Source organism: Oryctolagus cuniculus, chromosome X (assembly GCF_964237555.1).
Source record: "Oryctolagus cuniculus chromosome X, mOryCun1.1, whole genome shotgun sequence".
Lineage (NCBI taxonomy): Eukaryota > Metazoa > Chordata > Mammalia > Lagomorpha > Leporidae > Oryctolagus > Oryctolagus cuniculus.
In genome coordinates, this window is record NC_091453.1 from 88,113,854 (window position 1) to 88,141,241 (window position 27,388).

The 27,388-nt window shown below is 42.3% G+C and overlaps 1 protein-coding gene across 1 annotated transcript in view; it reads right to left on the bottom strand.

The window, feature by feature from the left end:
* IL1RAPL2 (interleukin 1 receptor accessory protein like 2) overlaps positions 1–27,388 on the bottom strand; it is a 1,316,228-nt gene that overhangs the window by 627,972 nt on the left and 660,868 nt on the right. The window contains exon 4 of the mRNA XM_008272830.4: positions 3,711–3,897. Coding sequence (XP_008271052.1) covers positions 3,711–3,897 — 187 coding nt within the window. The remainder of the gene's footprint in view (positions 1–3,710; positions 3,898–27,388) is intronic.

Below are 27,388 nucleotides of genomic sequence, written 5' to 3' on the forward strand. Positions count from 1 at the left end.
AAAGTATCCATGATCAGGCTGGGTTTAGCTAAAGCTCATTAACTAAATGAATTCTGAAGTCACATTGCTTTGAATACATAACCAGGCTTTATTAGCCACATAACACTGGGTAAGTTACATCTCCCTAAATCTCAGGTTTTCTTTCTCTATATAATAAGGATAAAAGCACCCAGCACACAGCACACTGCAATGAGATTTTTTTTTTTCTATGGATATCGGTTCTTTTCAGAACCTGCAAGGACCTTGCCTGTCCCTAACTATTCCACAACCACAAGGGTCCTGGGGAGAGCCGAATGGCCAAGTGACCAGAGGAGGCTTGGGGCTCTCCTGCCCTCTGCTGGCACAGCCTGGGTGGGGCAGGCCCCAGTCTACTCCATTCAACTCAGTTTTGGCTTCCTGTACTCCAAGACATGCTAATATAGAAAGATTCCCAGACCACAGCGAGGAGGAGGCACCACACAATCTCCAAGTTTAGGCATTTGTCACCCAAAGTCTGAAGAGGCCACTGGTAGCCACAAGTATACAGGGCTCCAGGTTGCCTTGTTGGGGGAGGGGGCTGCTGGGGCCAGGCTCATGGGATGGGGTGGGGATTTGCAGGGGTGTGGGCAGGTTTAGGGCTTTGGTGAGAAGGCTGGGCAGGGTCCACAGGGAGGCACCCATCTTGTCCAGGCAGCTTTTGATGGCAACTAGATGGGATTAAAGGTCTTCCTGCTGGATGTACAGCTCAAACATAAGGTCATATGTGAGACTCTGGGACTTTTTTTTTTTTTAAAGAGATTTATTTATTTATTTGAATGTTAGAGTATGGGGGGAAGAGGGAAAGAGAAAATGTTTGTATGTTCTATCTGCTGGTTCACTCCCCAAATGGCCACAATGGGCAGGGCTGGGCCAGACAGAAGCCAAGAGCTTAAAACTCCATCAGGGTCTCCCTTGTGGAACTCCCATTAAGTTCTAGCTTCCAGGCCACCACAAGTGACAGACGTACAGCCAGCTCTCATGATGCCAGTGAGCAGGCCTATGCCCTTCATGCTGCATGTGTAAGGCACCATGTTCCCATAACTGACAGACAGGAAGGTGATGGGAATGAGCCATATGGCCCCCAGGAAGTTGCTGGTCACTTTCTGCTAGCTGTGGTACCTGTTACAGACACACATAGTTCAGGTGGCAATGATTCAAGATGAGATGACAAAGATGAACTCACATGTCATGGTGATGCAGCAGTCATCTGCCCTGCTGTCTACCATGAACTGTTCGATCTCAAGAGCATACATGTGGTAGAAAACAAGTAGGCCCAACAGGATGATGGTGAACAGGCCGATGAGGAATGAGGGCAAATGAATACAGAGACTCTTTAGTGTACACCAGAGACTCCTTGGCATACACTCCAGGATATCTCCAGTTCTGTAACTATGACCATGATGCCAAACATGCCAAAGATGGGTGCGTAATTGTAGTCAGCAGGTCATTTTGCTTCTCAAAGAGCACCCTGTGGTGGCCCATGGTCAGGGGCTTCCTCGACCCCCTCCACCTACTCACTTTATCCTCCTCATTTTGTCCATTTTGCTATCTTGTTCCTGGGGTTTCCCCACCATGGGGGGCTGCTGGGTCAGCTCATTCATGGTCACCACCACGTTGAGGCCTCGGGCTATAACAGGCAGCTGGGCTCAGGGTCCACATCCCAGGACACCCAGTGGGCTGCCCAGCAGCTGCCCTGTGCTGCCATTGTAACCGTGGCTGTTTGTGACTACCTGGGTACAGGTCTCGTGGGGCCTGGCATGGTTCTCATGCTGACCTGATGCAGACAAAGAAAGATGCAGGCCAGGGAGAGGTTCCTGTATGGCCATGGACCCTTGGGGCATTGAGGGCCAGGGCTGGGATTGCAGCCAGACCAGCAGCAGTGGAGGCAGTCTGCAAATCCCTCAATCCCACCTCTGTCCCCCATGCACTGACTACATTGAGACATAAGTGAGACAATGTAGAAATCAAGGTTAACACAGTGGAGCATGGTAAAGTGCTTAATAAATAGGAAGAAGGGCTCTGATGGCATAATAACAATAAATAATCTATATGCTATATTTATAAACAACAATCATGTTATTTTTTATCTTACCATAATATTATCTTTTTAGGAAAAAAAAGGGGGGGCAATTCACATAGAGACCTGGATGTCCTAGTTCTGAACACGTTCTTGATGTCTATCGGTGAGCTCCCCTAGGTGTGAAAATGGAGAGACTTACAAATATTGAAGTACATGCCGTCTGTTGCACTTAGAGTTTAGGCATCCCTGGGAACTGAGGCTCTGTCATAGCCTATAGAAACAACTTGCTCCACCTGTTATTTGTGTTTGATTCCAAAAATGCACATACCACTGTGCAGAAAATTTCCTTAGTCATTTCTGGCTATTCCATATGTAAGTGTACAGTGTGTCAACTGCTATGGCTCAGAGCTAATGGGGGTGCTTATTCCTATTATGGTACCATTGGGCCCCAGGCTAACAGCCAGAGTATTGCACCTAGAAGTTTGTGTGGTTATTCTCTGCTTCCTCCCCTAAGCCATTCTCTTCCCTTGTCTTCCCTACTCTATGTGCAAGTTCTGGCTTCTCTTTGAATTCAGCGGGGGTCAGGGTAGCAACTAGCAAGAAATCAATGGGCAGGAAGTAAGAGGGTGTTGGATATTTATCTATTTATCCCAACTGCTTTCTCCCCATATGCAATGCTCATAGGTTTCTCTAAGGCCACAACTCTAAACAGCACCCCTCTACTCTTTTTTTTTTTAATATTTTATTTATTTATTTGAGAGTTACAGGGAGAGGGAGAGACAGAGAAAAAGGTCTTCCAACTGCTGGCCCACGCCCCAAATGTATCAGTGGCTGGAATTGGGCCAATCTGAAGCCAGGAGCCAGGAGCTTCTGGGTCTCCCATGTGGGTGCAGGGGCCCAAGCACCTGGGACATACTCCACTGGTTTCCCAGGCCATAACCAGAGAGCCAGATCATAAGTGGAGCAGCAGGGATATGAACTGGCTCCTACATGGGATGCCAGCACCTCAGGTGGAGGCTTAGCCTACTATGCTACAGTGTTGGCCGCACCCCTCCACTCTTGTCAGATTCCTATGACACTGCTCCTTCCCCTCCCTTAGCACTATGGGCTTATAGGTGATAATTAACAACTTCTTCCCTTATTGGTTCCCTCAATCCTCAGTCATGCCAATGCCTCTGTAAACAATGTCTTCATTCAACTATCTTCTGTTCAACCCTTGATTGCCCATTCCTATTTGCATTTAGTGAAGTAGTTCTCACATAGATCATGATAACAGTTGTTGTTCTTTGTAAGTAATACTACTTATAAGGCTGAGACTTTGCTGTTCCTAACAGGAAATAAAATTCATATGCTTTCCCAAATAATTTCTTTCATGTATCATTTGTATCTTTACCCTTCTTTCCCTTTGATGTTACAATTTGGGGTGGGGGAAATTTTGTTTATTTTTAGCAGCTGGAGAAGGTAGAGTTGATCCTGACATCTGTGGATGAAAATGCATGAAAACCAGTGGTATATAGGAGTCATAGCTCTGAGTTATTTAGTTGTAAATGTATGGATTCTTCTCAGTGAAATATCTAATAGCAAAAAATAGTAATAAAACCTCTCCTTTTCCTTATCCCCAAGCTTGCTATTGACCAAGGTAAAAAATGCATTTGACACCACGCTGAGTTACCTTGTACCACACAACATCAGGCTCCTGATCAGACTTTTTAAAGTCATCCATGTCTGGGCAGGAGATCTCCTTTCTTTTAGTGACTTCGGATTTTTCTAAATAGCGGATCCTGCTGTTGTAGCACAGGCCTGATTCATTCTCTGCAACAGTCAAGGACATTGACACCTTCATGCAATATGTTGAGTTTCTGTAAGAACAGAGACATAACAAAATGGCTTTATTGGGTGTTTACAACTTTGTTTGTACTCTATATATTTCAAGAGTATTGACTTTTACATTTAGGGTCTTGCCTAGAAATCTGAAACAACATCAAAACGACACAGAGCAGTTTTCTACTTCAACTGGCAAGAAGTTATAAAATAAAATTCTAATGCGGACATCCCTGGCTATATTGTAGCTGCATAGCTCCATAGAGAATCAGTATTCATCTTCCAGACTGTAAGACAGTCAGACTTCTTTTCCAGTCGTAGATATTGCTACATTTAAAATCTGATAGTGAAAATCTGTGAGGAAATTGTCTTTATAACTAGGACAGTAGTCATTTCTACACTGTCCCTATGGCCAGTTCTTTATTTTAATTCTTACAAATTTATTTAATTATTTTCAATTTATTTGAAAGATGGAGGGAGGGAGGGAGGGGGAGAGAGAGAGAGAGAGAGAGAGAGAGAGAGAATATCTTCCATCTGCTGATTTACTCTCTAAATGCCTACAACAGCCAGAGCTGAACCAGGCTAAAACCAATATCCCAGAATTCCATCTGGATCTCCCAAGTAAGTGGCAGGGACTCAGATAGTTGAATCATCACCTGCTTTCCCCCAGGGTACACAGTAGTAGGAAGTTGGATTGGAAATGGAGTATCTGGGACTTGATCCAGGCACTCCAATATGGGATGTGGACATCCCAAGCAGTAACATAACCATTGCCACAAATTCTGACCCCTTAGCTAGTTCTTTAACAATTATTCCAGAGGATGTTGAATTTGATCATTTGTTTATTTAGTATCCTTTATTTTATCTATTTTAAAGGCAAAGAAACAGAGAGAAAGGGGGATATAAAGAGAGAGATCTCAGATCTGCTGGATCATTCCCTAAATACCTATAATGGTCAAGTGTAGACAAGGCTGAACCCAGGAGCTAGGAATTCAATCCAGGTCTCTACATGGGTAAGAGGGACCCAAATACTTAAGCCATTATCTGCTGCCTCCCAGGGTGTGCATTAGCAGGAAGCTGAAATCAGGAGTGAAGCAGGGACTTGAATCAAGATAATTCACTGATGTAGGATGAAGGCAACCCAACTAGCACTTTAAATGTTAGTTTAAATACCTTCCCCTTACCATTGGTTTATAAACCAACAGGATATATACTGAAAAACCGATAATTATACAATGGTTATCTATTAACCTTCATAGCTTTTATTAAGATGTGCCAGGGTCAAATTTTGGGCTCTGGGGCCGGTGCTGTGGCACAGCAGGTAAAGCTGCCGCCTGCAGTGCTGGCATCCCATATGGATAGCGGTTCGAATCTTGACTGCTCCACTTCTGATCCAGCTCTTTGCTATGGCCTGGGAAAGCAGTGGAAGATGGCCCAAGTCCTTGGGCTCCTGCACCCACATGGGAGCCCCAGAATAAACTCCAGGCTCCTGGCTTTGGATCAGTGCAGCTCCGGCCATTGTGGCCATCTGGGAAGTGAACCAGCAGATGCAAAACATCTCTCCCTCTCTTTCTCTCTCTCCCTCTGCCTCTGCCTTTCAAATAAATAAATCTTTAAAAAAATTGGGATTCCAATGAAGAACAAATCCAAGAAAGTGTAGTCTGTTAGAACCGAGTTTATCCATTAGCATTATAAATTATGAATTTCAATAAGGAATTTTTGTCATAAAGGTACTTTAGAAATTGGGCATTAATTGACTAACTCATTACATAATGGTATTTATGGAATAAAAATTCTGCCTTCTTGTATCTTGGTCAGTGCTAGCTCAGTAATATGATCTCAATAAATATATTTGATGAATTTTATTAAATACACACTTTTTAAAATTTCTGCCTTTATTTCCCTATGTATACTTCATAAGTTTTTCCCATCTTACTTTACCTGGGCTCCAGATGTCAAACCACACAAAAGAAAAGTGTAAAGAATGAAGAAAAAAGTTAAGCAGCTTGATAAGACTACGAAGGTCAACTGAAAATCTAGGTGGGAGTATTTAATCTTACTTTATGGAAGGTACTTCAGGACCATTTCCTTTTCTCAACATTAAGGGATACTTGCTGGGGCTGGCACTGTGGCGTAGAAGGTTAAGCCTTTGCCTATGGCGCTGGCAGCCCATATGGGTGCAGGCTCAAGTCCTGGCTGCTACATTTCCAATCCAGCTCTCTGCTTATGGCCTGGGAAAGCAATGGAAGATGGCCCAAGTGCCTGAGCCCCTGAACCAGTGTGGGAGACCGAGAAGAAGCTCTTGGCTCTTGGCTCCTGGCTCCTGGCTCCTGGCTCCTGGCTCCTGGCTCCTGGCTTCAGATTGGCCCAACTTTAGCCATTGCAGCCATTTGGGAGTGAACCAGCGATGGAAGATCTTTTTCTCTGTCTCTCCCTCTCTCTGTCTGTAACTCCACCTCTCAAATAAATACATGGAATCTTAAAAAGGGGGATACGTGCTGTGTTACAAGGGGCAACTATCCAAAACCAAGTGCTTTTATACCCAAGTAATAACAATCCTCAAAGATTGAATCAGGATGCCAACCAATAATTTTAAGATGGTCTCAGATTATCAGTACTATTCATATCCTTTAATACTCACTCATAAATATTTCACAATATCCCAGACATAATACAAAATAGAGGAGTACAAATGGCTAAGCCCACTGAGTCTACAAACTAAGTAAAAATGGTTCCTATTTAGGTTTCTAATAAAGTTAATTACTGGTCAGCACGCTTGAATCTGCCTAGGCCTCTATCATATGAGAATAATACTATCAAAACACTCCAAATCCGATGTTCAGATTCAACCTCATTACACTATGTAGATATGGGATCTTATTGTTCTCTTTTCCTCCATGTGGGTGTGTCTAGAAGCCAAAGGGCATAAAATATTTCCACTAGGTATAAAATGAGACATTTTCATACTCTTTGCAAATGTTGGACAGCCTCTTTAAATTCCATGAAGCTAAAGCCATAGGAAGAAGAAGGAGGAGGAAAAGAAGTTGTTCTTGTCTCAGGGAACAAAGACTGGCTTAATCAATTTAGTTCTTTTTGGCCACATTTTCAATGCTTTAGTGTTAAACATTTCCAAGTATCCTTGCTTCCTCCAAGGCCATACATGATGTGGCCCATAACATTCTCTCCTTCATGCATATTGGCATATTCTCCTTCATGCCATATTGGCATTTTCTCTGTTCTTTGAATATAATATTCAAACCATTGGTTTTTGCCCTTGATTCGCCCTCTGATCTTCTTATGTTTGTTAATTTAGTAAGTGTAAGCTAATGAGGTCAAGGCATCTGTTGCTCTTGTCGTCACTATATCTCCGAATAGATAGCAGGTTCTCAGTAAATGTCATTTACATGAGTGGCATCAAAAGGTACATATTCAAGAGATGTGTCATCTCTGCTCTACTTTTGTGTCAAACTCATGTGGTGCAAACCATACAATTTTCTTCAGATTCAGGTTGTCTCAAATCACATTCCTTATATAAGAGTGACTCGTATAATTTGCAGATATTCTTGGCCCATCACTGAAGGAAGGATTAGCCTATTTCAAAACATCACAATATTGGCAAATAAAGTAATGCAGTGGCTACATCTGGGAGATAAGAAGGACTAGGTCAGCGTCAGTGAATGGGGGAAGATACATGGTTTTAGTTTCTAAAACATATCTAGCACAGAAGGAAGAGAATCACCTCTGCTGAATATTCAAAGTGTTCCAAATGGTCCATCATGTTACAGGCTTTGATTATACCTCCTCCATGGTGTTTGGCCACACAGGTGAAAGAGCCTTACTTTGTATATATCTTCACATTAATATGTTAACACCCCACAGAAAGAAGTGTTGACCAGAGGTCTCAATAATAGAATGGGCAGGTAGAATGTCCAATGCCCTAAAAGATGCTTACTACCTAAAATGAATTGAGCCCTGAGCAGAAAATAGGATAAACTAAGGTAAAGGATTAATCTAGTATAATAGTTTCTTAACAAAACACTAGCTTTGAAATAAGATTCACTAGTTCAAGTTCTTTAACCTCTCCAAGTCTCAGTTTTTTCATCTCAACAATGAGGACAACAGTTTCTTTGTGGTGGCCCTATTCGAGGTGGGGGCAAGAAGTTACTTTCATTGTTTACATTTTTAGGTTGAATTATTATGATATGTGACTTCTTCAGGCCATTTAAAGAGTTAAATAATATACATAAACACTGACACATAGTAAGTATTCAATAAGTTTTAGGTACAATTAGAATTGTTGGTTCTGCTAGGATTCTTATATGTATGGTAAGAAACAATTGTATTTTATTTTTAACATAATAATCATGAACAATCACCAACATAATAAAAGCAACAGATAGGCAGCAATGAATTATGACAAATCACTGGGTTAAGAGTGCTACTTGACAGGAAAAAGTCTAGAAAAGGTTGGTTTGGCAAGAGATCTAGGACTGGAGAGCCATTTAGGTCTGAAGTGGTCAAAAGTATACACGGACTTATATACAATAAGAAGTTAATAAAAAGAAAGCATTTAGGGCAGTTAGAAACTTCCAAGTATGATGAGTATGAGTTACAATGCAAAGCCCAGAATCCTGAAGGTCAAAGGGTTAATAAGACTTCCACTAAACATTCTGGAAGCTTTTCCATAACAAAGCCTGGACCTCTAGGGAAGGTTTTGAGGCACAAGACTCCCCAAGATCTCCAAAGCATAAATGAAGCATGTGCTGTCAAAAGCACTGACATTGAGTTGGGGTATCAATAAGGTTAGTGGACCTACCCTGGGGATGGATGACATGCTGAAGGAGGAAGTGTCTAGGTCCTCCCAACACTTAACCATGAACAACCTTTGGCAAGTATTCACTCTCTGGTATAGCTGCCATGGGAGTGGCTGCTGACAAATTGCTTGTTAACCCATGAACAAGCCTCAGAATGAAGTTGTTTATGATGACCAGTGTCCCTGGACTCAAAGACAAGGCCTGGTTTGAGTCCTGCTGTCACCATGGCTGACCTGGGAGAGGTGTGATCAAGGCTGCCTAACAGTCTGAGATTCAGGTTGATTTTTATTAACCATGTAATCTAGCACTGGCACAGTTCCTACTTAACAATCTTGCATTATTTAGATTTTATTTTGAAAAATGCCTCAGGCCAGTGCTATTTAAAACACATCCTGCAACTGGGACCTAAAAAATGTTACTTTTCTTTCATTAGGTACAATTAGAGTTGTGCAAAGTTGAGGAGGCAGACTGACAAGTGGTGTTGCAAGACTGGTATTGCATTTTTTTCTTTCCCTGCCCTCCTTCACATCCTGAGGATGACAAGTAACACATCCAGGCTTAACGTAAGCAAAAGGCCTTTGCAGTGTGCAGTGATATTCTAGCAAAGACCTAGAATTACACACATTTGTACTCTTTTTCAAGTACCTCTTGATATATGTGTGGAATTGGTTTCCAGGATCCCCCCACCCCACATACCCCTGCTAGTAGAGACCAAAATATTCCAATGTTGAAGTCCCTTATATAGAATGGCATAATATGGCTGGCACCGTGGCTCACTTGGCTAATCCTCCGACTGCAGTGCTGGCACCCCAGGTTCTAGTCCCGGTTGGGGCGCTGGATTCTGTCCTGGTTGTTCCTCTTCCTGTCCAGCTCTCTGCTGTGACCTGGGAAGGCAGTAGAGGATGGCCCAAGTCCTTGGACCCCTGCACCTGCATGGGAGACCAGGAAGAAGCACCTGGCTCCTGGCTTCGGATCGGCGCGGCGCCAGCCGTAGCGGCCATTTGGGGGGTGAACCAATGGAAAGGAAGATCTTTCTCTCTCTCTCTCACTGTCTAACTCTGCCTGTCAAAAAAATGGCATAATATTAGGCATTTAACATTGCGGTTAAGACACTGGCTAACTCTGCATCCCACCTTATAGTAACCTGGATTTGATATGCAGCTCTTGACTTGAGCTTCCTGCTAATGCAGACCCAGGGAAGTAGCAGGCGATGGCTCAAGTGATTAAGCTCCTGTCACCCATGTGGGAGATCTAGATTGAGCTTCAAGCTTTAGTCCCCTGGGCAATTGCAGGCATTTGGGAAATGAACCAGAACATGGGGGACCTTTCTATCTGCCTCTCAAATAATAGTTCTTTTTATTAATGGCATAGTGTTTGTATATAACCTACCCATATTATCTCATATACTTTAAATAATCACTAGATTACTTATAACGTCTAATACAATAGAAGTACTAGATAAGCAGTTGTGTATTTTCATAGGAAATAATCCCAAGGAAAAAAATTCTATATATGTTCAGTACAGATGCAATTACTTTATTTCTGAGTATTTGTTTGTATCTGCAGGGCTGGTTGATCCATGGATGTAGAACCCATGGATATGGAGGGTTGACTGTGCTTCCCTATCTATTATATTCTTTAATTCTACCAACAGCCTAGCAATATGGATATCATCTAACATGAGTAAAGCATAAATACAAAGAGGACAAATAACTTAGTCAAGTTGATATATATTTGGTGATTTATAACTAAGTTTTCTTGCTATTAGCCCCTGGATTCTCTTAGAACTTGAGGCTTAAATTGCTTAACAGCTAAAAAAAACTTGTAGTTTTCCATGCTAATAGAAGTTAATAGAAAACCTGATGGGCAAATATAACAACTAAAAAATAATGTAATGTGCATAGCATAGAACTGCTTGCAATTTTGTTAATAAACCTCACTTTCTATTACAAATGTTTAATGTAAGCTAGTGTAGATTATAATTATACTTTTCTATTCCAGAAGTAATTCTAAGGGAACATATTGACCAAGCTTAGGTTCTCTGTAGGGAAAGGAAGACTTGGGATTTAAAACAAGTATGAAAAATCCAAATATCCCTTTTTAACTCCCATTTATAGAAGCATACTTATACTACAAAATCTAAAGTTTTGTGTCATAGTTAAGATAGTAAAAAGAATCCAAATGAATCAGGGAACTGTTTCATATCTCATAACAGAAACCATAGATAAAATGCTTCAGGATGCAGTTGAATCTTTTCTAAATGATTCATTTGATAGTTTTATCTATATTCACTTCAAAATATTTTCCTTGCAAATCCCAAAAGTATCTAATGATTTGTTCACAACAATTGCAGGAGCCATAGTACATCTGTATTGCTTACCTAACCCCAATTTCATAGGACTATACAATGAGCATTGGTTGACACCTGCAGAAGCAGTGGGTTGTATTTCAGAGAAACTCCAATCTCCTTAGGAAACACAAATCTTTTATAACTGGCCATGAGCATGTAGGACCTTTGCTCCAGAAAGAGATAATATTTCTATTTTCTAAGATTATAAGCAAATCTGTCTTTTTTTTCTGGAGGAAGATGCTATTTCTGTCTTAAAAAACAGTTCTTTATACATATACCTTTGAAAAGATAATCCAGCACAAGGGGTAGTCTCCTCACAAAATATGCAAAAATGTGGAAGATTTGTAGAAAATTATATCTGAATGATGAGATAGTTCATTTAAATTAATAACTACATGCCTGGTGTATACTAAATGTTCAATAAAAGGAATCTCCTTCAGCATCATCACTACTATTAAATTTTCTCATGACTACCAAGCCAAATCATAAAACAAACGAAGATGCTTGGTGTTTTCTTTTTGCACTTTTAAATGTAGCCAATGGACCAGAACATAGTAAACTACTAGCTCAAGGTGAAATTTTGTCAGCAAAATATGAGGGGTCTTCAAAAAGTTAATGGAAAATGCACATGGTATTTTAATTCCATTTTCCATGAATATTTTCAATCCAGCTCATATCTATCCTTCACTCTGAATTCAAAATAAGCTATAATTTATTTGGTGGTTGAGCATTAAAGTCTGATATCTAATGATGAAAAATATGTTACATGAGTATTTGACAATCCATTCACATAAAACAGAGAATTGAAGATCTATCTAGTGGTGAGTTCATGTCCCTATTTCCCTAGGAAAGCAATTGAAATCTTCAGCCTAAGTGTACAGGCAGCTTGGTCAAAATTTGACTGCCAATGGTTGACTGAGGATGTGAGTAAAGGTAAGGAAATAATGGAGATAAATTAAAAAGATTCCCTGTGCTACCATCATCCTCACCATAGGATGAGTGATTCCTGATTCTTTTGTTTGATTGAAGACAAAGTTTTTAAAATGCTGAGACACATAATAACATAATCAAAAACTTCACATGAATCTATGGAAAACCCTGATATTTCTATTAACATTGAAAAATAACATAGCTCATCTTCAGAAATCCTTCTCCAACCAATTTCACTGGCTCTAATAACTATTCCTCTCCTCCTCATTGCTTCTCATTTAAATCACACTGTGGTTTTTTTGGTATCTGTAAATATACTGTTTCCTAATTATTCACATAGAATTCACAAAGGTTTTGCCCTATTGCCCAGGTTACATTGCAAACTTCAAAAAACAGTATTTGAAAAACAGTTTTCTTTACATGTGATTTCCTTTCTTGGTATACAGTAGATACCAGATTATCCTCCCTGTCTTCATGTTGAAAAATGTATAACTTAAGTGTCACAGCAACTAAATTATCATAACTTATGTCTCCACGATTTATTCTCTGATCCCCGTCTATACACCATAGCTGTCACTATCAGAGATCTTGAAAGACTTGTCAATGTTCAAAATTTCTACTTACCCATTTAACTATAATCTGTGTCCCACTATTATGTTGCTTCTGCTCCAACAGTCTATTGACTATCACTAGTTTCATTAAGGATATCTTATTATTTAATTTTTCATCCTTATCCTACCTAACCTCGATACATTATAAGAAACTAATAACCACTTCCTTCTACTTTCTAATCCCCTCCTTACTTCTAAAATCTCTCCCTCTTCTGTAGACATTTTCCCTATAATTTAAGACTCTGGTTAAGACAACTGCTAAAATGCCTGTGTCTTATCTTGGAGTACCTGAGTTTAATGCCGGGCCTCAGCCCCTGACTCCAGCTTCCTCCTAATACAGGCCCTGGAAAGCAGTGGTGATAGCTCAAGTAATTGAATTCTTGCTACTCACATGGGAGACCTGAATTGAGTTTCCTTCTCTCGGATTCAGCCTAATCCTTTCTTAGCTGCTGCGGACATTTGGGAACTGAATCAGCAAATGGCAGTTTGTGTTTCTCTCTCTCTCTGTCTCTCTCTCTCTCTCTCTCTCTTATATATATATATATATATATAAATTTAAAAATATATTTCCTTCTGACTACTTCTCTGAGCATTCCTATTGTTTATTCATCTTCCTCAGTCTATCCCTAAAATAACAATCACCTGCCCGAGGCCTCGAGATTCCTTTCTCTACTTTTTGTTCCCTTTTCTCTCCTAATCTTCATCTCCAGCAACTTTATTCAAGCACAAGTTCCCAAGCACATACTTAGTACTGAAAACATTCAAATCTATAATACATATCTGCAGTTCTGACTTCTCTCCTAAGTTCCAGTCCAGGACAGCCATCTAACTATGATTTAATATAACCATGATGAAAGCATTTATCAATCCAAAACTGAACTTGTTATCTTTCCCCTACAGTCTACTTTTCCTCTTGTAACATATTTCATGGTTTCTCTTGTAATGTCTATCCACCTAGTTTCTCAAAACAGATGCTTCCAAATCACCCTTTTTTCTACCTCTCCATACTTATTCCACATGTATAATTAGTTAATAAGTCATGCTAATTATGTTTCCAAAATCTTTCCTCACCTGGGACCTATGTTGTGGTACAGAAGAAGCTGCTTGTGATGCTAGCATGCCATATCAGAGCACTAATTCAAGTCCCAGATGCTCCATTTCTAAACCATCTCCCTGCTATTACTCCAGGGAGGGCAGTAAGGATGGTCCAAGTCCTTGGGGCCCCTGCAACCCATGTGGGAGACCCCAATGGAGTTCCAGGCTCCTGGCTTCCGCCTGCCCCAGCCCTGGCCATTGCAGCAATGTGGGGAGTTAATCAGCAGATGGAATATCAACCTCTCTGTCTTTCCCTCCCTCTCTCTAAATAAATCTTTAAAAACTCCTCATCAGACAGCTCCTCTATGTCCTGCCACAGTTCAAGCCCTAATCATGTTCCACCTGTTCTACTGAAGTAACTTTCTAACAGATTTGTCTTCAGTTTCTTCCCCCTCTAATCTTTAAGCCAAAAATTTTCTAAAAGTCTTATAAACATAAATGGAAGAATGATAATATAAGCAGACAATAGATCACAAGTCAAAGTACATGTTTAAAGTGTCACTGAAGGAGTAAAAATATATGATACAAGATATTCTGGTATTAGAACAAAAATAAAGCAAAGGAATAAGGTTAACAGCCATAAAACCAACAAGAGTAGGCAGTAGCAGAAAGCAATTTATATGCATAGGTCAGGGCTCTGTCTTCAGACGTCTACTTTTCTTGCTCTATATTATCTACCTGAATTATATCAACTATTAATTATATGGTCATCTCTCAATAGAATGTCTCCTAGGTTCTAGATTCCTATACCAACATCTAGATACTGGGTATCTCCATCAGGATACCCAACAGATGTCTCAGTATCAGTACATGTCAAGGTGAACTCATCCCAAACAGTTTCTTCATTCCCCTTGTTAGTCTACAGTACTATTATCTATTTAGTCTCCCATAAGAGAGACTTGAAAATTATCCTAGACATTCCCTCACTCCTGCCCCTGGCATCCCTATGAATTCTACCTACAAAAAGACTTTCTACATTCTTCCATATATCTCTACTTTCAACTTTCTTAGTTTATTTCTTGAATTACTGTGACATCTCCCTAATGGGTCTCCATGACTCTAATCTGTCCTATATCCTCCCTCTTCCATTTTCTACCTCATCTCTTCAATGCTCTTTCTGCAGAAAGCCTTCAGAACAAGCCAAAATATGAACTCTCTTCGCTGAAAGCTGATAAATAAAATATAAAAGTTGAGATGGAATGAAAAATAAAACAGGAAAGCATTTAAAGAGAGCTAAAATAGTGGTAAGTTTAATAACTCTGAGATTTAACCACCTTCTTAAGTTATATTTTTTTAAAAAATTCAGTTACAGTGAGAGAGGGAGAAACACAGAAAGAGAGGAGAGAGATCTTCCATCTGCTGGTTCACTCCCTAAATGGTCACACGACCAGGGCTGGGCCAAAACGAAGTCAGGAGCCAGGAGCTTCACCTAGGTCTCCCATGTGGGTACAGGGGCCCAAGCACTTGGGTCAACCTCTGCTGCTTTCCCAGGCAGATTAGTAGGGAGCTGGATCAGAAGTAGAGCTGCAGGGTCTTGAACAGGCACTCATATGCGACACTGGTGCTGCAGACAGCTGTTCAACCAGCTGCACCACAGCGCCAGCCCTTTCTTATATAATGTTTTAAAGTTTATTTATTATTATTTTTTCTCTTATACTGACACTAGACCCTTAGGAAAAAATACTGTATTTTTCAACGTAGTTCATGGAACAGAACCCAATGACAAAATATAAAGAATGAATGTCGCAATTTCTCAATTGGAATAAAAACTTAAATTCCAAAATGAGTCTACATCTACATGATTTAGTCTCTTGAGTGCACAAATGATGAGAAAAGAGAATGGAGAGAGTTAAATCAGAAAGGTAGGATGGAGCAAAATTCTAATGTCAGGACACTGAGTATGTCTTATGGAGCCATCAAATATTTTTATGCTTAAAGTAGCATGATCACAGGAAAGATTAAAAAGCAATTAGATGGGGCCGGCATTGTGGCTCACTTGGTTAATCCTCTGCCTGCAGTGCCGGCATCCCATATGGGCGCCCGGTTCTAGTCCCGTCTGCTCCTCTTCCAGTCCAGCTCTCTGCTGTGGCCCAGGAGGACAGCGGAGGATGGCGCAAGTGCTTGGGCCCCTGCACTGGCTTGGGAGACCAGGAAGAAGCACCTGGCTCCTGGCTTCGGATCGGTGCAGCGCCGGCTGTAGCAGCCATTTGGGGAGTGAACCAAAGGAAGGAAGACCTTTCTCTCTGTCTCTCTCTCTCACTGTCTATAACTCTACCTGTCAAATAAATTTTTAAAAAAGCAATTATATATTAGGAAACTATTAAACACAGAAGGATAATTTAGAAAGCAACATGATCATTCCCTATGTGGCAATAGATGGATGCCCAGGAAATTTCTGAGGTAGTAGCAACAAGACATGGTGACTGATTTGTTATTAAAGAGAGGTAGGTGTTGATGATTTTTAGGCTTCTGCCTTGAGTAACACAATAATATATGAGGGGAATCATTTCTTGGTGGCATTAAGATAAATAAGCAGAAAGACTTTGGCCTGAGGCTGTCACCATACTTTGAATTCCTACCTAACAAATTGCAACCTAATTTACTATAAACATAAAGAAACTGAAACTTAACTTAGAATTATAACAGCCAGCCAAGTTTCAGCCAGTCACAATCAGCTGCATTCCAGCCAATCACAGGCAACCAAATGATCATAACATCCACAAATAAGGCGAATGTCAAAGTGTAGGCAATACGATCATACCTCTACTTTACTTCCATGTATGGTCCATAAAAGCTCACAGCTCATGCTGCTGAGTGGAGCTCTGAATCTCTTTTGGTTCTCAGTACAGTCTGAATCTTGGATAAGTTTTTGTTCAAAGAAACTATTTGTCTAAAGTTTTTAACAGGAAAGAGTGTTGGTTATTTTAAGAACATTTTGATTTGGAGTACCTTTGGGAGCTAGGAATCCAGATCAGGAGTTGGCAAACTGTAGGACAAATCACACTGTTCTGTAAATAAAGTTTTATTGGAATATAGCCTTCAGATATGATTTCTGGTTATGGCTATTTTTGAGCTACAAGTAGTTGAGACAGAAAACCTTTGCAGGAAGTTTCAAATAGCTGTGATGCTGCCATTTATATAAAAGGTCCACCAAACTTTATAACAGAATTTGAGAAGGTGGAACAGAAACTATGAAGGAGGGGGCATTACAGGATTCTGGGGATTGGGGACTATTTCCTGTTCTAGAACATTCCACTTCCAGTTAGGGGACCCATCAGCCCCTGGTATGGGACAAACTCATGGTAAGGAGTAAGGGGGGGTGAAACATTTATAATTTGATTGCAAGTGTTTTGTTTTCTTGGTTCTAAGTCTTTTCTGACCACGCTTGTTTATTTCTGCATTCAACTTCTATCAGCCTTGTAGCAGGTGCCCTTGTCCCCAGGGACGGGAGGGGACTTCCTCATGCACACCCTTCTAAACCTTCTATGGCAGTTGGAACAGTTCGAGAATAAAAGTCCTGAAAGTTAATCCTGAGGCTCCCTATTCCCTGTACCCCTGTCCAGTTCACAGCACTTAGGAGAAAGACCTCAGTTTTTGGGCTTGGTAAATGCTTGGTCAACCTGCAGCTCCTCAGGTACCTGGTAGGAAAGGTGAGGTTTGGTGGAATGGTCGTAGAGCGGGATAAACTGATTAGAGGGTTATCACATTGAGGGATGGGAAAGGAGGAAAGGAAGAAGAGAGAAAGGGGGCTAGCAGATGAAGGAGTTAGGGGAAGGAAAGGCAGTGGGGGGAGACTGGGTGGGGGGGTTAAGGGAGAGGGAAGGAGACAACTGGTTAATCCCAATCTGCAGAGCCACTGAACCAAGTAAGGTCCTCCACCATCATGGCCTTGAAACTAGAAGACCCCTGTGTGTACCACTCAGGTGGTAGACATCATCAATCAGAAAATGGCCATGCACTTGGAAGGCCCTGAGATCTATCATGAGAATTTTCCCCTGTCTTGGAAACAGGTGGAAGACAAGCTCAAGGTCATCCTGGAGGATAATATGGTACCCAGGGAGGCCAAGCAGGCCTGTGCCTGGGGCATCCTGGCCCTGGGCATGTGCTTTGCAGGGGAAGTTACATGCATGCATGCAGGGTGAAGTGGCTGCATGACTTCACTAAAGTGCATAAGTCAGCTACACAGGCTTTGGCCTCAGACCTTAAGGAGCACACAGATGTAGCAGGAGATAGAATGCAAAGATGTGGCATTCCAGCTGAGGCTGGCCTACATCTAATTGGCAGAGGTGTAGGAAGACCCGACCATGCAAGCATAGGATAGCTCCATTTCCTGACAGGAGCCTGGCTCCAACCATGAACCCTGCCTCTAGCCAGAAGCCCCACCCCTACCATGAGCCTGACCCCCAGAACCCATCTCTGTTCCATCTATTTCTCCTCAGGAGCTGAAGGCACCCTGTAGGTGAGCTACAGAGGAACCAGACCTGGCCACAGCCAGACGGGCTGCAACAGGAGTATTGGGTGGGCAGGAGGAGGCGGCAGCTGCCACTGGCACTAGCAGAAGAGGACGAAAGAAGAGGGAAGTAGAGATTGTCCCCTTGGAGGCCATCCAGGAGCGAAGTGGAGGCCTCCCGAGGCTTCTCGGAGCTGTGGGGTGGAAACATGACAAGTCCGGCAAGCAGAGGGAGGGAGACCTCAGGTCAGTGGAGACAGCCATGTTTTATTTCTCTGGGACCCTAAATGCAGGGCCCACAGCCTCACAGGCACTTCTTCCTGTCCAGCTCCCTGCCTCGTTCTCATACCCCTACGCGCCCCCCTTCCCAGCCCCATCCACACCACCCCTAGCTACAGCCAGGGTCCCAGCACCTGCTGCACCTCAGACGTTCCCCCACTGGTCAGCCTCTGATATCGGCCTGTGGTCTGCCACGGGGGCTCAGGGAGTAGACCCTCCAGAACCTCAGAGAGACGAGAAAGACTCTGAAGCCCAGCAGCAGAGAAGACCCCCAGTGTTCCGCAGGCCCGGGGACTGGGACTGCCCCTGGTGTAACGCTGTCAACTTCTCACGGAGGGAAATGTGCTTCCGCTGTGGGAGGGGAATCTGGCTCCAAAGCCCTTGAATTCAGAAATGTGAAATGGAAGAAGCAGCATACCCCAATGGGAGATCGATTTTTCAGAGGGAGCCGGGAGAGGTGGAGAGGGGACAGGGAAGGAATGGAAGGGAGGTGGGTGGAGTATAGGTAGCTGGGGAAGAGCCGTGTCTTAATGACCCCCTTTTGTGTTCTGGAATGTTAGCTCTGTTGCAGTTTCTGTGTGTGTGTGAGTGTGTGTTTGTCCCCGTACCCTAGTGTCTGGTGGCCCTGGCCTGCCATGTGTATCACATATCGCCCTCTCCCTCAACCTAGGCCTAGGCCTTACCTGGTTGGAACAGGAGTGGACATTTGACCTATCTGAGCCAAAGAGCATGCTCAGGCTAGGAAATCTGGACATAGAGCTGTTTTTCACAGCCAGGGTGGTTTTAGACAACGAGGCAGTGGGTCACTTGGAGTTGGGGGCAGGGTCACAGCTGTCAAGGCCACAGCTGAGGCCTGGTGCTGGGTGTGAGGCTGCAGAATGGGGGACTATACAGAGGCAGGTGTCTTTTGTAGGATCCCTGTTCCAGAAAGCAGACAGGCACAAGAGGAATTAGTTGATTCTGTGACCCCAGAGATGAGGAGAGTGGCAGGGAAAGCAATCACTTTTCTACAATTGTGTTACATAAAAATCCATTTTGCAGATTCACTTCTCTTTATGCTAACTTGAGTGAGCTCCTGTTCTGGGCAACCAGATTATTTACAAATCAGAAACTGGCACCAGGAGAGCAGCTGCAAATAACCATTAAAGAAAATGTTGCGCCTGGCTGGGGCGGTGCATCCAGGTGTGTGTGGCAAGCTATGGGGTTTCCTGGATCCCGAGAGTCCCCAAGTATGAACTGAATGGGAAGCTCATTCATGTTCTGAGGGAATTGTATTACAAGAAGCAAAACCAGCGTGGGGTTAGCCCTGGGTTTATAGTTTTACTCAAATCAACACAGCAGAGATCTGCCACTCCTAAGGGACTCTGTCAGGGCTGCATACAGAGGATTTCAGCACCGACTACAGGCGAGGACTGCTGTGACTGTACAGCCCCATGACAGGAGAATCCTCCCAAGTCCCCATCAGGCAAAGCCACGGACAGTCAGATCGGAACAGGGAACCATGCCACTGCTAAGGAGGCGAGTCAGCAGCCGATTATGCCTGGGGGGTTTGCTGATCTACACCACTGACCAATGCACAGTGCCATTCTGAGGGATTCTCGCCCCAAACCACCACTATGACAAATGTATGGGGCTGGTGGGTGGGAATTTGGCTGCTAAGCTCTCACTGACTTCAGAAACGTGAAGTAGAACAGTGGCATATCCCAGTGGGAAATCAGCTTCCAGAGAGAGGGACAGGTTGGGGATGATGGCAGTGGGTGGAGTAAGGGGGCAGGTGGGAGGATGGTCTGCCTCTGCCCTCTGATGACCACAGACTACATTCAGGGGGGCTGAACTTGGGTTTCAGCCCTCAGGTGGGTGTATGGGGAGAAGATTCACCCGACCAGACTGAGACACACATGGAGCAGCCCTTAATATTATCTGGTATCTTTGGGCCCAGAAACTGAGAAACTGTCATATCCCTGGGACATCTGCAAAAGCTGGATATTTCTTTCAATCATCTCCTTTGGGACAGACATGTTTTGGGGTTGTATTCTTACCTAGTTACTAAAGGCCTTGTACTCATCAGAACTGTCATTATACTTATTTGTATTCCTCTAGGCCAAGGTTTCTCAATGGTAGCCCTCTTGATATTTAGGACCAGATACAGATATAGATATAGATCATATATCTATCTATATCTGGGTTATTCTGTGTATTGCACAATGTTTGGCAGAAGCCGCAGCCTCTGTTCCTATGCATTGTTGGATAATAGATTTCTCCCTTGACCCTATTCCAATTGTGACAACCAAAAATACCTCCAGGTATTGCTACATGCATACTAGGGGCAAAATGAATACCAGCTGGGAGCCATAAAGACAATGGTGGTACTTAGGAGTAGTCAGTACAGGGAAAGAATGAACAGAGAAGGAGAACACAAAGGCTGATGGGCCTTGTGAGTTAGAAGCTGAAGTGTCCACTAGATCCAGTGTTGCCTCTGTGATTCGCACAGGTACAGGGAAATGGCAGGGATAGAAGCCAAATGAAGGACTGGGGAGTGGGTGGGAAGCAAGGATGTGGAACCAGTGGGGAGAAGCTCCTCTTTACCAGGACTCTAGACTATGAAGGGAAGGGAGGAAGTGGAACAAACAGTAAACAGAGGAGCTATTTTTTAAAGGTTACCGGAACGTGGTTTTATTTATTTATTTTTAATTTATTTACCTGAAAGAAAGTTAGAGAAACAGTGAGATCTTCCATTTGCTGGGTCACTCCACAAATGGCAGCAATGGCCAGGATAGGGAAAAACCAAAGTCCAGAGCCTGGAACTCCATCTGGGTCTCCCATGTGAGTGGCAGGGGCCTTAATACTCAGGCCATCTTCTGGGGTTCCCCAAGTGTATTAGCAGAAAGCTGGATCTGAAGTGAGGCATCCAAGACTTGAACAGGTACTCATATGGGATGCAGGTGCTGCAGGCAGCACAATGCTAGTCCCAACAGAAGTGGTTTTGAAAATGGAGAAACTTGAACCATGAGGAGGCAGAAGGCAGAAGTAAGCGTAGGGACAGGCATTTAATGCAAAAAATGTTAAGCCTCTGAGATGCTTGCATCCCATTTTGGAGTCATGGTTTCTCTGCTTCCAATGCAGCTTTACTAATGTACATCCTGGTTGGCAGCAGGGATAACTCAAGTACTTGGGTCCTTGCCAGCCATGTGGGAGACCTGGATGCAGTTCCACCTGCCTGGTTTCAGCATGGTCCAGCCCTAGCTGTTGCCAGACTTTAGGGTGTGAACCAGCAAATAGAAGTCTCTGGCTCTGTCTCTCTGCCTTTCAAGTAAGTTTTTAAAAATTAGAGAGATTAATTTAAAAAGTTTGAAAATAAATATGGGAAAGAATGTGATTCTGCCTACTGTGTTGGTGGCATAGCCACTGTATTATTAAAATAAAACAAAATTATATCCCTGTTTATTGTGAAATAAAATCCCTGTAAAAGTTTATATATATATATATGCAATTTTTGCAAATTTATGTTTAGTTTATGTTCTAGTTTTGGTAAAACAATATATTCAAAAAGGTTCCCAATGAATAAATTAACCCCAAGGAGGGTTTCAGTCAGTAAGTCAACCACCAACATGTACAGAAAGCCTTCTCTATATGTATGTACAGTATGTAAAGTAGGTTCAGGAGAAAGTTTCAGACCAAGTTTAAGAAAAAGAGATCCCTTGCTTGAGAGCGAGCAAAATGTAATTATGAAGCATAGTCAAACACCTTTCCTTCTGAGCAGTCAAGGGAGGGCACTGAGAAGGGATCATACTAATAGAATTGAAAACTAGAAGGTGTTGGGGGCCGACATTGTGGTGTAGCAGATTAAGCTGCCACCTGCAACGCCAACATCTCATATGGGTGCATGTTTGAGTCCCGACTCCTCCACTTCTGATCTAGCTCCCTGCTAATGTGCCTGGGAAAACAGCAGAGGATGGCCGAAGTCCTTGGGCCCCTGCACGCACATGGGAGACCCAGATGAAGCTCTTGGCTCCTGCCTTCAGTCTGGACCATCTCCAGCCATTATGCCATTTAGGGAGTGAGCCAGAGGATGGAAGACTTCTCGCTCTCTCTACCTCTCCCTCTCCCTCTCTCTACCTCCCCCTCTCCCTCTCTCTCTGTAAATCTACCTTTCAAATAAATAATCCTTTTTTAAAGTGCATATAACATCTTCATCTGCTCAGATAAGTATATATTACACATAGTACCTTAGCACTGAAGAGTGTGAGCAGATCAGGGAATGAGTATATATAGATTAGTACTAATTTGAATCTTGTTTTAATGAGATCAAGGTCCCAGGGTAGGACATAGTCCTCCTCCTTAATTTTTCTGTTTTATAGCTATAGAAAGAGCCTATACCTGCCAAATATTAACAAGCTGTGTTGCCAACATGGATCACTCTCAGTGCTGAGACATGGGAATGGCTCTATGTGAATTCATCTCCAGCTCTGAGAAAACTAGTTTCAGGGAGTGCATGGCATAATGCAGGTCAGCAGTATTGACTTTCTTAAGGGTAAGGGCAAAGAAGGAAATTTACTCTCTTTAAATATACATTTTCTCAGTGGAAACATCATCTGCTAAAAATGTGTCTTACCACCTGGCTATAATTTAACATGTATGTTAGTTGTCTTTCAGCTTCTTTTTTTAAGAATTGGTTAATATCTTAAATCTCATGATCCCAAAATATATTTGAATCCTCCATAAGGCAAGGGTTAGTTCTTGTGAATTCACAGAGAAAAAGGCTTTGACAAGCCCATGTTCCAGCCAAACTTACTTTGCTGTTTTTTTTTTTTCTCCTGTGCCTAACCATGCTTCACTGCCACCTTCTTCTTAAATAGTTTCATCTGCTTGGGAAGTCCTGTTTAGATTCTCATGTGACATCACAGACATCAACTGATTCTGTAAGTCAAACTATTTTTCTCTGCCCTGCATTCTACTACTATTTTATCTTTTTCTTTTATGAAGGAGAGACAGAGAGAGAGGAGAGAGGGCATTTCCACCCACTGGTTCACTGCCAAGTCACCCACAATGGCCAGGGCTAAGGGCTAAGAGCTGGAATTCAATTCGGGTCTCCCACATCGACCGAATTACTGGAGCCATTGCCACTGCCTCCCAGGATCTGCATTGGGAGGAAGCTGGGGCCAAGAGTCTGAGCCAGGAATCAAATCCAAGCATTCTGATGAAGGACGCAGCCATCTTAGACTCTAGGACAAAGGCCTGCTCCCCTACTTCTACCTTTCTCATAGCACATATCGCTTTCTCTCATGTGGAAGAAAATAAATGATAAAAATAGTGTTGTGCTTACCACAGCCTGCAACTTGGGCATCCTATATGAGTGCCAGTTGGAATCTGGGCTGCGCTGCTTTGATTCAGCCCAATCCAAATCCCTGCTAATGTGCTTAGGAAAGCAGCAGATGATGGCCTGAGTACTTGGACCCCTGACACCTATGAGGGAGACCAAATGGAGTTTCAGGCTCCTTGCTTCAGCCTGGCCAGCACTGGCTCTGTGGCCATTTGGGGAGGGAACCAACATATGAACAAAATCAATCTCTCTCTTTCTCTCTCGCTCTCGCTCTCACTTTCTTTCTCTGTCACTCTGTTTTCAAAAAATAACTTCCTTTTAAAACATATCATGTTACTGTTTGTGGCTTATCTCCTCTCTTTGTTCTCTAAACATAGTCCTCTTTTTGGCTAACTGGTTTTCCAAATCCAGAAACTTCTACAGATTTCTTGTATGGCAGATCAGTTTGTGAGCTTTTTAAAATTTTAAAGGTAGGGTGGTTTTTTTTTTTTTTAGTGCTTTATTTATTTTCATCTACTTGAAAGGCAGAGAGAGAGAGATCGATCTTGCATTCACTGGTTCACTTCCCAAATGCCCTTAACAACCAGGGCTGGGCCAGCCTGAACGCAGAAGCTTAGAACTCCATACTGGTCTTCCACATGAATGGCAGTGGCCCAGGCCCTTGGGCTATCATCTACTCCCTCCCATGATGTATTAGCAGGAAGCTAAATTGGAAGCAGACTAGCCAGAACTGAAATCAGCACTCCAACACAGGATGCAGGTGTCCTAAGTTGTTGCTTAATCTGATGTGCCACAATGCCAACTCCACTCTCAGCTTTTATTGTGCAGAATAAGAGTAATGGGCAGAAAGAGCATAAGAACATTTTTCTCCTCCCCTCCAAGGAGCACTGCTAGTTTAATTAAATTAAATTGGTAAGGGGAAATGACAGCTTTTTGTTAGGAAAAATACAAAAGATGGAGGGTGAGAAAGACAAAGAGGAAAAACTTGCCAAGAATGCATTCCAAGAGGAGGTTTTTTTTTTTTGGTTGAGAATGAGACTGAGTAGTAATGAAAAAGGTTTCTGGACATATGCAGCATGTGAGATATTGGGGGTGAAATTTATGTGAAAAGATCATTTTAAGTGTTGTCAGGGGTTACAGACTGGCTCCCCTTGCTGTTTTTCAAGGGAGTACAGTAAATGAGGAAATATTGAAACTTTGAAAATATGTTTAATTTTTGGAATGTGTTTGCTAGGATATAATTTTTACTGAACCACATGGGATCCTATCTTTAAGTTATAGTTATTTGATTGTAATTTGCATATATGCCCTAATTCTACTTTTAAACTGTTAGAAGTAAGCAGTTGAGTCATTCACTTTTGCTTTTTTCAGTACCTTTCATACAGCAGGTACTGAATGAATATTTATTTAATGAATAATTGATGTCTGAGAATTAAAATGATATTGGCTGAAAAACATCCGTTTTCCTAAAAGCAAGCAAAACCCCAAAACTGTAGTTAGGAATGAATGAGATCTATGATCTAATTTCTGTTCCACCATGAAACATTTCAACTTTAAGGGAAATGGTTTAATGCAATGAGTTCTTGGGGAAAAACATATTTATGAAACTTGAAAATAGTCATTCCAGCATTTTGTCATACACTGATGCATAAGCTTCTCTAATTGATTCATTGAGTCTTATATGTGGGGGGTTTGGGAGTAAGAGTAAATAAAGAGGCAGTTGAAAATGTGTCTCCTGGGGCCAATGTTGTGGCATGGTGGGTCAACCTGTTGCCTGCAATGCCACCATTCTATAAGGGCACGAGTTCATGTCCAGGCTGCTCCACTTCTAATCAAAAGGTCCCTGCTAATGCTCCTGGGAAAGCAGTGGAAGATAGCCCAAGTAGTTGGGCCCCTGTCATCTATTTGGAAGATCCAGATGGAGTTCCAGGCTCCTGGTTTCTGCCTGGCCCAGGCCTGGCTGTTGCAGCCATTTGGGGACTGAACCAATGGATGGAAGATCCTCTCTCTCTACCTCCATCTTCCAAATAAATCAATGTTAACAAAAGTGTCTCCCACAAAGCTCTTCCACCTATCATCTTGGGTAGGAAACAACTTTAAGCACTTCTAAGTATAATGTTTGGAATTTGAATAACAATCACAAAGGGTTGCAAACTTTGTAAGAAAAGTAGTCTGATCCTTTTCCTGAAAACCTCTGCTTTAGCTTAATTCTGACTTCTCATAAACTTAGAATCTCTGTCAAACACTAAAAACACTGAAGACAGAACCACAGAACTTTATACAGGCAGGAATTAACATATACAAGCATATCTCCTTTGCTTTCATGAACAAATATAGATTCTTATAAAGAATAGCAAAAATAGGTAATAAATAAGAAGACAGTAGAACAAATAGATTAGGTGTGTGTACTCTATAGTCACATAAACCTGTTCAAGTCTCAGTTCTATCATGTTCTACTCATGTGTCATTGGGCAAGTTATTTTTGATTATTGTTACTTATTTATGTGTTTGAGGGGCGAGAGAGGGAGAGTGAGTGTGTTTCCATTCACTGCTTCACTCCCCAAATACTTCTAATGGCTGTGTGGGGCTGGTCCAGGAGCCTTTGGCACTTGTTGCTTTGACTGGATCGCTTTTCTTCTGGATTTTCACAAGGCTGGCTCCCTCTAGTCATTCAAGTCTCAGTTTACGTGTCACTTTCTCTTTGAAGCTCTTCTTGTCCACCCAACTTAACGATGATCTCCAGTGACTCCAGAACATGATCCTTTTTTAATCTTATTGTATTGCTTATTATAATCTTATAAATGTACATTACTTGTGTCATTTATACTCTAAGCTACAGGAGAGTGGGCACTTTGTCTTGTTCAAGGCATATACTCAACACCTAAAGCAAGTGCTCTAATTATCATAAGTTGAATCAACAAATGAGTTTTCACTTTCCACATGAGGAAAGCAAGAGACATAGCCAAAATATACTACCCCTCCCTAGGATGATACTGGAGTCAGAACCAATAGTTTAGCATTTACAAACTGGGGATCCACTGCTGATCTTGAGTAATCATAAAAACTGCTCAAGTTATGTGATAAAGCCAGGATTCAACTTAAGCAATGCAGCACCAGATATATTAGTAATATGGCACAGTAATAGTAGTAATGTAGAAGATAGTCCTACAGTGTTAGGCACAGAAGAATCCTAACTATTTTACGTCTTTCTTTAGTAACTCCTAAAGGCAGGTGATATGTAAAATATTTCTCTTGGACTCACCATAGTGCTTGGCACTATATAAGGCCAAAGAAGTATCCAGTGGATACTTTTTTTTTGAAGATTTATTTTATTTATTTGAAAGACAGAGTTACAGAGAGAGGTAGAGACACAGAGAGAGAGGTCTTCCATCTGCTGGTTCACACCCCAGACAGCTGCAATGGCTGGAATTGGGCCAATCCGAAGCCAGGAGCCAGGAGCTTCTTCCCAGTCTCCCACATGGGTGCAGGGGCCCAAGGACCTGGGGCATCTTCTACTGCTTTCCCAGGCCATAGCAGAGAGCTGGATCGGAAGAGGAGCAGCTGGGACTTTAACCTGCGCCCATATGGGATGCCAGCACTTCAGGCCAGGGCTTTAACCCGCTGCTCCACAGCGCCGGCCCCCAGTGGATACTTTCACTTAAGTTATTTTTCATGCTTCA